We start from the raw sequence: 10445 nt of genomic DNA on the forward strand, positions 1-10445 counted from the left end.
CGCATGATTGATGTGGAATGCCACCGCGCAGGGTTACCGGAAAATGGTCCGACCCTCGCCGGCAGTCAAAATGTGGCACGTGGTTTCGATTTATACGTTCGCGATATTTACTTAAAACTCGAAGTGGCGCAAAGATGGGACCGGAAATGCCGGTATGGTGTGGTCGCCCCAGCGGAAGCCCCGATGGCAATTATGCGTCCATTGTGAAGCGAGAATATGGAGCTGCTGTTTTGCTGTTGTTCCATTGATATATAGACCGCTGCATGCCGCAGTCAACGCGCAAACTTTTTTATTTACAGCATAAATCAAAATAAATGACTTGTTGGTAGAGTACGAGGTAAGTAGCAGAAGAACATTTACGGCACTGCGAAGAGAATGCGGAAGCACAATGAACCAAAACCTGTGATGAACAGGTTACGAGTTTCCACAAGGTGCTTTATTAATGTCAACATTATCTTTTTATCTGCCTATTTTGCAAGCCGGATCCGCTCACTGGTTGGTTGTAGTGCCGGATTGAAGGTAAGAGGGTAATATTATATTATTAAATTGCATCCCATTTTGATGTGAATCTAATCCATCTTTGTTTGTTACTTGATCCGATTGATCTTCATAACCTTTATTGTTATCTAAAAACTATGTTCACTGTATTTACGGAAAACTACACGTCAATTGCACTCAATCGACCATTATGTTCCAGTGCTGCACTTCCGTTTGATGCACAGGAGCATGCCGCAGTTGCAGCGGAAGTCCGTACATCGTGGAACGGGCTACGGGGCGTTGGCCCAACAACGACAGCAGCCGTTGGCCTAAATTGGAGCAACGTGGAAAGGGAAAAAAAAAGATTTGTGGAGACTGGAAACGAATCCTCCGTTGCGATCGATCGATCCTCCAACGATCCTGTCATTGAAATCTTTGAACTACTTTTCGACTGTCTTGCCGTTCGGCAGTGCTGCCAGAAAATATTTGCCGTATTACTCGCGTCTATACGGGCGGGTTGCTGGATCGAGTCGGTTGTACAAGATGCCGCTACATGGTTCTGTTTTTGCCGGGTTTTTGGCCTGTGGTTTGCCAGTTTGGTCCACAACGCTGTTTAGTAATCTGGGTTGAGTCAACAGCGCTTGGTGGAATGCCGTGCGGTGCGTAGCGGTGCAAACAAGGGTTCAGTGAAACTGGAAAAACAGCAAGAAAACAGTGTCTTCATCTTCATTGATCAGTCAATCACGGCTAGTAAACGAACTCTAACTGTTTTTCAATAGCCCAATAGTCTGTCATAGTCTTTTTCATAGTCTGTCACTTCTACTGTTTCCGTTGTGCTCGTGGTACACCGAAAATTTGGCTGTTGGCTGAAGCCTGAGAAAAGCTGATTCATTATATAAAAAAATACCTGATACGGATAATTGAAAGGTGCAAGGTAAGTGGTTAATTGTTGTTAACTGTGCTAACTGCGTCTCGACACAAGATGCGACCGAAAACAGTTCCCTACGACTGTAGAAAAAGCTACCCCTCTAGTAGAGGAGAAGAACCTAAGATCCTTTTGTCTTGGCCGCAGAATGTCATCCGCAGAGTTTTCTGGACGACGGCTGAAAGGTCGGAAGAAGAACCGGTCCAAACCAAGGAAGAACCAACCGGGGGCCAACCCTGGCGCAGGTCCAAGCGGGCGCTTGCAGAACGAACGTGCAGGAAGTGAGCCGGAGCTCCATTGTGATCAGATAGAGGATCCGGAAGTGGTTCCATCTATCCAGCAGGAGGCCTTTAGTGATCAGATAGAGGATCCGGAAGTGGTGCCATCTATCCAGCAGGAGGCTTTTAGTGATCAGATGGAGGATCACGAAGTTGATCAATCTATCCAGATGCGGGAGTGGCTTAGACTCGTACGCGAATGTTTTGCCATCGTCATGGACCCGTACCTTCGGCAAAATAGCCAAGAATTCGAAAGGCGAATGTTGCCGGTGGCAATGGAATATGTTCGCCGCTTTATGCCGTCTAGTGATGCCAGCAGCGTTCGTTCACGTAAACAAGGTGACTTTGGCCCAGCCGGACAATCGCGGGACTAGTGTAGCGAACGGAATGTTCTAATGATGATAAAAAACCAGTAATAATGGTTCAATAAACAATAATACACCACTATGATCACTGTTTCCAGTTTGAGGAGTTCAAAACAAAAATGCGCTCTTACACAACTATTAAAAATTGCTCATCAAATCCATCAGAAGTATCATAAAATCCCCCCATTACGTTCTCTAATCAATTTCACTTTAAATGTATTCCATATGTGGAGGGAAGATGTACCAAGTTCTAAATGAATCGATCAAGTAGGTTTCAAATAGCAGTGAGTTTGAAGTACGACGACGCAAGCGACAGGCTAGCAACGATCAGGACCGGTCCAAACTAAGGAAAGACCAACCCGGGGGCCGGAGCCGGAGTATCCTAGCAACGGTTACCGTACACAAAGCAAAGTTTGTCGTTTTCACTTTACTACCCACAAGCGAGGGCAGATAAAATGAAGTTCAAAACCTATCTCTCGAAGGATTCGAAACTCAAGGATACTATTTCGACGCTCGGGTGGAGCAACAACGAGGATGTGTACAGCTGCTGCAGCGACGATCTCCACAAGTGGACCTCCACCAATCGGGAGATGGTGAAAGTGGCCAAGCTGCCCGAGGGATTCGTTCCGACCGATATGCACTGGCTCTACGCGAGGGGCTCGGGTGTCGCCAGCGCTACCATTGGTCCCGGGTCGGGCAGTAAGGGTGGCGAAAGTTTGCTGATATCGAGCGAAGACGGAAGGTTTGTAATACTGAACAAAAGTGCGCGTGTCGAGCGGAATGTTGCGGCCCACGCGGGAACGGTGGTGGCCTCTCGCTGGAGCCCCGACGGAGCCGGACTGCTGACGGCCGGCGAGGATGGTGTCATCAAGATTTGGTCCCGTTCCGGTATGCTACGGTCGACGGTCGTGCAAAACGAGGGCCAAATTCGGTGTGCCTGCTGGGCGCCAACGGCGACGGCCATTGCCTACAGCCAGGGATCGTTCGTAGCGATCAAACCGTTGGCCGCGAACAGTAAGCTGACCAAGTGGAGAGCCCACGACGGGATGGTGCTGTGTCTGTCGTGGTCGAACAATACGGCCCTGATAGCGACCGGTGGCGAAGACTGTCGGTACAAGATCTGGGACACACAGGGCACGAACGTTTACACGAGCGTGGCCGATGACTACGCCATAACGTCGGTTGAGTTCTGTCCGGATGGTGAGCTGCTGGCCGTTGGAGGATTCAACATGCTCAAGCTTTGCCACAGCACTGGGGTAAGTGGATCGTCACACCGGATTCGATTATGTCAGGCTGACTATGTCTTGCTCTCGCCCGCAGTGGAGCCACAGCATCGTGAGGTTCAACCAGCAAGTGATCGGTTCCTTGTTTAATATCGTGTGGTCGGCGGATGGAACACAAATAGCGTCCTCTACCAGCACTGGGACACTGCTCTTCGGGCACATCATCGAACGGGAGCTGCGGAATCGCAACCTGAAAGCGATCACCACGGGTCGCAAAACGATCCTACTGCAGGACATCGTCGCGCGTACCACCGACACGCTGGACTTTTCCGAGCGAGTCATCAAGTGGGAGCTGGGATATGGCCATTTGGTCGTCGCAACGGTTCACCAGATTCACATTTTCAACGAGCACTACATCAACACCCCGATCATCATCGACGGGCGGAGTGATATTCGCATCATCATGCTTGGCAGAAAGTATGTACCGCTGGACGTTCGGAAGAGATTCGGAATAATTGTGACTCTTTGTTTGTGACAGAAACTTCCTCCTAGTTGACCATTCCTCCATTTGGATTTACACGTACTCCGGGCGGCTGCACTTGAACCCTCGGTACCCGGGATCACAGGCCCAGATCGCGCATCTCAACAGTCGCTGTATTTCTCTCGGAATGGACTCGCTAGCGGTGCGTGATCACTCCGATCAAACGATTCTGCACGTGTTCGATCTCCTTCCCAGTGCCACCCGGCAGGAGGAACCATACAGCATCCACGCCAAGGTGGCAATTGTTGAGGTGGCCGTCTGCCGGTTCGGCAGTCCCGACGATCAGTACCTGGTGTACGTGGACGTGAACCAGGATCTGCATATTACGAACTGCACCGGCAGTTCAGAGTATGTGACGCACAAGATCGGTACACAGGTACATCGGGTAATGTGGTCCAACGACACCAATATCCTGGTTGGCCTTCACGATCTCAGCTACAGCGTATGGTATTGTCCGGGTGAGGCCTGTGCGGATCCCACTTTGATTGCGCTCACAACGTTCACGTACGACACGAGCGAGTTCGGCAAGAACATTACGCTGGAAAACTTTGAAGGGGCCAGTGTGACGTTCCGAAGCTCCGGGGCCATTTTCACCGTCTCGGTGAAAACCTACTGCGTGATACTGCACAAACTGTTTGCCGAAAATCAGTGGGAACGGTCGCTAAAGCTGTGCCGCTTGGTACAGAATCAGCTTCTGTGGGCCACTCTGGCCGCGATGGCGTCCAAACGAAACCAGCTGGACATCAGTGAGGAAGCGTTTTGCGCCTCACTACAGATTGATAAGGTGAACTATCTGAACTACATCAAATCCATGCCGCTGTCTAGTCCGGAACATATGGCCGAAAACTCCGTCATGAATGGGCGCATCCAGGAAGCGGAAACTATACTGCTGCACAACAAGCGCATTCCAGAGGCCATTCGGTTCTGCTTGCGCATGCACCGCTGGAACAAGGCGCTCGAGGTGGCGCTGAAACACGAGCAGGACGTGGATCTTGTGCTGGCGGAACGTAAACGATACTTGCAGGCCCTGGAACGAGAGGAAAACGATCCGCAGTTTCTGGTACTGGACGCACCGTAAGATAACGGAACGGATAACGGCGGTTTTAAACCATATAGTAGTCAGAGACAGAATTTTGTGTGTTTCTGATGACATACTAATAAACCATTTGTCGGAACAATCCGAAGAGAGAAGTTTTTTTATAAGTTGTTGTTTGATTAGTTGTCACAGAATCGCTAGTTCGGTAGAAATTATTTCGAAAAATCTTTGTCTTGTTCCACTTACGTTCAAACACATTTTTATTGAGCCGCTTTCATCTCTTCACTAACCGTTATCGCGCTTACGCTACAAAAATATCGTGGTTCCATTATTAAACAGGTCCATATCCATACATTTTAGTATTACTATATTTCTCTGCATCGTATCGGCTCCTGTAACACCGGCCCTCAATGATCAGCAAACTAATACCTTTCACAACCTCACATCCTTCAGCAGGGCAGCATGGGACCACTTAAGGATCATCGCTTTCCCTTATTTCGGGAAGATCACTTCTGCGTCCGTTCCCCTATGGGTATCGATTAATTTGGAAAGGATTTACAACATGCTTCTGCTTAACTCGAGTCAGAGTCGGAATCGGAAGCACCACTCTGGCATATCTGGCCAACAGTAAATTAAAGAGAAGCAAAAAACCGCACACACTTAACATCCTAATCGATCGATGTCCTCCGAGCTCTGGTGCTGCCCCTCGCGAACACCACACATTGCTACCGCCTCGCTCCTTTGCTAAATCTACAATGTCGTTCCGTTCCTAGGGACTTCGGTTAAGGGTTCTTTACTTGCCGCTATCACAAATTCCGGTAATACTTTGGTCGTCGTTTCCAACAACTGTTCAACGCAAAAAAAACGTAGGTCTTCTCCTGTACGCTACCCACCCCGGGGCACTGTCCTACCTCTCCTAGTTCCGCCGGTCCTTTACTTGATGGTGTTGTAGATGATGTCTTCGATCGGACTAGAAACGGCCGACGAGCAGCGGCTGCTGCTGCGGTTGCTAGTGCTGCTTCCACCGCTGCGACCCGCGCCGCCACCGCCGGCCGGATTAAGGCTTACCACCGGACCACCGCCGGAAGCGAGACTGTCACACGGTGGCACATTGATCCGGATGCTGACGAACTGTTTCTCGATCGCTCGCGGCCCCGGTATTGATCGTCACCGAGTGGTGAGGCACGAGCGGGCGGATAAAATGAAGTTCAAAACGCGCTTTCAAAAATGTTTTCAAACGTGCACGTGCTTTTCGCGCTGATTAGCAGAGAATAGAACCACAAGTTTAGTGTTGCAGCGCCACCTTTGCGGCCATGACGCGAAGTACATGTGTCTTGACTATTGAGCAACATTGAGCAACCGGCTAAAAAAAATCGTATCGTGCTCACGTGTTTTTTTCAGAATTTAGTTCGATTGTTTAAAAACCTTAATTGTTTGCTTTGTTCATGTACTTTTTGCTATTCTGGATGGCGATTAGAACGAACATGTTTTTGAGTAAGAAAAAAAAAACCATATGCCAAATGGCATCGACAAGGTGGTATACAAAACTCAGTTTAGAGTTGACGAGCCCAGGGAGAGATTCAGTTTAAGAATAAAGGGCAGAGCAATGAAGGTAAATGAATGTTTTTTTAAAGTGAAAGAAAATAGAGTCAACCTTCGCCTACATTCCTTCGGTGAAGACCTTGACGTCCGGACCGATCCCGAGATTGCTTCTACAGCTCAGTAAACAATGTTCAACTTCTTGCGAAATGTGGCCAGCCCGCCAACAAAAACACCTTCCACAATGGGACTATTGCGCAACACCTAACCTCGCAACAAGGGAAACCGAAACAACGGTCCTCCAAAACTCAGTTCACCTAGTTGTTTTAACACCGATTCGAAAGTTCTTATCGGGAACTGAGGTGAGCAGCACGGGAACACGCGGCACATTTTGATCGATCCGCCGCAGGCGGATGCTACATCGATTTATCTGTTTTACAAACGTACGAGCATCGTTTGCTGTTTGCTTTGCGTTTGGTGATGAAGTCACTCGGACCGCTGCACACCGAGGAACCACACTCTAAACGGGAAACGCCTCGAGATGCAGAGTCAACCGTACGTCACGCGGGCCGGAAAACATGTCTGGTAGCGGGTGCGAAATGTTCCCCGTTTGACGTACTTTTCTCATCCTCGTCATACCTTAATTTATGAATGACTTTGCCACCGTTTCCTACACACCGCAGCTTTCGGTGCGGTGCCTATCCCCCCAGGGGCTTTCGTTTCTCTCTCGATCGCTTTTATCTTTGCGAGTGCGTAGCCCTACAACTCCACCGATACCATCGAGGCGCGCGTCTCCGCCTATCTGGGGGGAACACACGAAGGAACAGGAAACAAACAAAACTGGCGAAACAAAAATCTGTCGAAAACTCCTGGGTCTGGCGCCGGTTTTTTGCCATCCTCACCCATCCTGACCTACGCGAAGCGAAAGTTCGACATAATTTCGGGGGGCCGCGGAAGCAGCGCAGGTGGCGAAGGTGGCGAAAAGTCTTGCGTAGCGCAACACTTATGGGAAAATCGTGTCTCGTCGAATGCCGGTTCGGCCAAACGGCAACAGAGGAAAAACACCGAGATAACGGCGCCGTTGTGGTCGTCGCGGTGATAACGGGCAGTGTCGGGGCGGCGCGCGTATAAAAGGATTCGCGCGTTCGCAGTTTCAAATCAGTTGAGCTTTCGTGAAGCATCCGTCCTTTCGCCTTACTGTGCCGCGTACCGCCTTGAGGCCGTCAGGATAGAACGCCAACTCTAGCCCCCCCCCCCTTCGGCCACGTGCAACCTTCGGTTGGCGAGCAGTAGCAGTGCCTTAGTGTGATCGGTCAGTCAGTGGTCAGTGTCTTCAGCCATGCGTGCTCCAAAGTTTGCCCTTATCGCGACGGCAATCGTGTTGCTAGGGCACGGCCAAGTCGAGGCCCAGTACGCAGGTACGACCACTTTAGCGGCATGTCGGCGTGGTCCACGCCATCTGTATCGGTATCTCCGGCCTGATCGGGAGCTTGAAGTTAGTGTGCCCCTCCCGTGCCGTGCGGAGGTCATTGGTTTCTCTCCCGACTCTCCCGACGGCCATAGGCCTCGCCCTGGGGCAAGTCCATAATTGATGTTGTGTGTAGCATGTTTGGCGGCGGGCAAGATACGCATCGAGAACGCAATGATATGATCAGCTGACCGATAGCAACCCGCTTCAAACAGTACCTTCACTGGCAGCGAGCAGAACAGTCTTAAGTCCCCAGTAGTGTGCGGACTGTTAAGAAGGAGTTTGGTATAAAACGTTGGTCCAGCAGAAGACAGAGACGGCGGCGGACAGTGATAAGAGTGACAATAGTTCAAAAACCCCGTTCTCCAACTTCCATCGCTCCGTCAAACGGACGTATCACAGAGAATTCCCATACAGCAACCCCGTCAATGAAGAGTCCTTGACTGAGAGGTGTATTGGAATCGACATCGGGCGAAGGATTAACACTTAATATACCGGATCCACACTCCAGAAAACGGGAACCCTAGCTTTGCGATGCAAAATCAAGTACCCTGGCGCCGTCGCCATCCCTCGGGGGACGGCAGAGCACGGTAATCCGAAAAGGAAATTAACACATCGCTCGTAGAGCTCGTCGCCGCGTCAGCCAAGCGAAGGGTGGGAGTACCAGTTTAACGCCCCCCGGCCAAACCGGGCTATCAGTCCGCCGATGGACGATGGATTTCTTTCGCCCGTGGGAAAGATGGCAGATCGGACGAACGGTACCGAATACGACTAACCCGGAGCATTCTCATTTCCGTCTTCTCTTTTCGGGCTCGGGCTGGCTGGCTGGCTGGCAGGACCGACGCTGGCCTGCGGTGGCACATCGTTGGTGAAGACGACCACGCTCATCGCGCCGACCAACGCCGGGGCCAACGGTGTAACGTGCGTGTACACCATCCGCGCGCTCAACCTACGCATCTGCCAGGTATGTCCATCAAACGGTGTCTCCCGGTGACGCCCAGCTTCCGATCGGACTGCCCCAACTCCGCCCTCCTGTTTGCCCGTAGCTACGACTGGACTTTAACTCGTTCAGTTTGGCCCAACCGACGCTCGATCCGTACCCGGTCTGCATCAACGATGCGCTGACGGTCCAGAACATGGATTTCAACCTTTGCGGCGAAAACTCCGGCCAGCACGGTAAGCGAGGGTTCTGATTTGATTGAGAACGAAATTACTTTCAGCCCGTCCGTCCGTGTCCGTGTCCCGGCCCAGTGGTTGGCGAATCCACTCCACCACAGTGCAAGATTTCAATCAGGGCGCAAATAGGAAGTGAGACGCTTAAGTGTCACTCACTTAGAAGCAGCTTGAAGCAGTCATTTCACTGCACATACCGTACGTGGGCCTCTTCTTGTAGTGTTTGGTTAAAAATTTATTAGCCTTTAAATTCGGAAAAACTTTTCCGCCTGGAGTTCGGTCATCTGACTTTTGTGTTCTATCCATTTCTTGATTGTTCGTTCCCCCTTTGGGTAGTTTACGTGCCATTCAGTCCGACCAGTGCCGATCGGACGCTAACGATCACGTTCCGGATCGCAAGCCGATCGCACATCCCGACACTCGGTAACCCGCACTGGAGTGTCCGGGTGCAGCAGCTCGAGTGTCCCGCCGGTATGCCGATGGCCATGCGGGCCCTCCTGCTGCCCGAGCCGCAGCCCCAACCCGAGCCGCAGGCCCGCACCCACCACAACGATCTGGGTGATCTGGCCCCGGCCGGCTGTTTGCAGTACTTTAGCGAACCGAGCGGCACGGTGGAGTCGTTTAACCTCGGCAACGGCGCCGGCGGAGTCGGTCCGTATCTGGGCGGCGTCAACTACGCCATCTGCTTCCAGCGTGGCCGCACGACTCGGTCACTGCGGCTCAGCATGTCCACCTTCGAGATCGCGTCCAGTGCCGATCCCACCGACGGTAACGTGGGCTTCGACGAGCTGTGCTACTCCAACATCCCGCTGCAGGTGCGCTCCGAGGACAACCTGCACATCCCGAATGCGGTCTTCCAGCTGCCATCGTTTCCGCTGCTGCGGGCCGAACGGTTCTGCAGCCGCAGCCTGATGAACGCCAACGTGGACGGTAGGCGCCCTAGACCCTGGTGGTGCGGCAGGACCTCAACCGGTATGCTTGTTTCTTACTCTTATAGTGACCTCGCCTGGACCATTCGTGATGTACTTCAACAGTGATCGGCTGTACGAGCCGACGCGCCCAGAGGTGGGCTTCCGCCTGCAGTACCAGGTGCTCTAGGACCTTCCCAAAGGAGACCCCGGGTTTCGGACGCTTTCCGACCAGTTTCAGACAACTCCAATTCTTACTTACGCGCGCGCGCGTAAGTGTGTGTGGTGAATAAAAGCACGCTCTACCGTTTCCATGACAACAATCGCAATCGCACTTGACGTGCTACTGTCTTTCGCGTTCTTTCGCTGCCCACTTTAAAGCCAAGAGGTCCATCCAATTTGCCTCACACAGAGAGAGAGAGAGAGAGAGAGAGGAAAGAAAAGCGCCACTAGCGTCCTTCCCCCGCCCGGAAAGGACAAGAGGTGCGCCAACTCCGTCGATGGAGAAGTTG

General features: G+C 51.7%; 2 protein-coding genes across 2 annotated transcripts; both read left to right on the top strand.

Annotated features, from left to right (window-relative positions):
• The first annotated feature begins 2500 nt into the window (after positions 1-2500).
• Positions 2501-8342, top strand: LOC128276157 (intraflagellar transport protein 80 homolog). The gene is made up of 4 exons (XM_053014624.1): positions 2501-3301; positions 3366-3745; positions 3807-4883; positions 8183-8342. The coding sequence occupies exons 1-4, from the start codon at positions 2501-2503 to the stop codon at positions 8340-8342; spliced, it is 2418 nt and encodes an 805-aa protein (XP_052870584.1).
• Positions 8343-8591: 249 nt separating this feature from the next.
• LOC128276158 (uncharacterized) lies at positions 8592-10123 on the top strand. Its single transcript, XM_053014625.1, has 5 exons — positions 8592-8610; positions 8689-8816; positions 8899-9028; positions 9362-9955; positions 10023-10123. The coding sequence occupies exons 1-5, from the start codon at positions 8592-8594 to the stop codon at positions 10121-10123; spliced, it is 972 nt and encodes a 323-aa protein (XP_052870585.1).
• Positions 10124-10445: the final 322 nt, after the last annotated feature.

This window comes from Anopheles cruzii, unplaced genomic scaffold (genome assembly GCF_943734635.1).
Source record: "Anopheles cruzii unplaced genomic scaffold, idAnoCruzAS_RS32_06 scaffold00635_ctg1, whole genome shotgun sequence".
Lineage (NCBI taxonomy): Eukaryota > Metazoa > Arthropoda > Insecta > Diptera > Culicidae > Anopheles > Anopheles cruzii.

Bases quoted from the DNA above. Each gene is read 5' to 3' on its own strand.
- LOC128276157 (XM_053014624.1), top strand. From the start codon at position 2,501: ATGAAGTTCAAAACCTATCTCTCGAAGGATTCGAAACTCAAGGATACT. The intron at 3,746-3,806 runs GTATGTACCGCT...TGTTTGTGACAG, and splicing joins ATCATCATGCTTGGCAGAAA to AAACTTCCTCCTAGTTGACC. The intron at 4,884-8,182 runs GTAAGATAACGG...GGCGGCGGACAG, and splicing joins TTTCTGGTACTGGACGCACC to TGATAAGAGTGACAATAGTT.
- LOC128276158 (XM_053014625.1), top strand. The intron at 8,817-8,898 runs GTATGTCCATCA...GTTTGCCCGTAG, and splicing joins TCAACCTACGCATCTGCCAG to CTACGACTGGACTTTAACTC. The intron at 9,956-10,022 runs GTAGGCGCCCTA...TTACTCTTATAG, and splicing joins GATGAACGCCAACGTGGACG to TGACCTCGCCTGGACCATTC.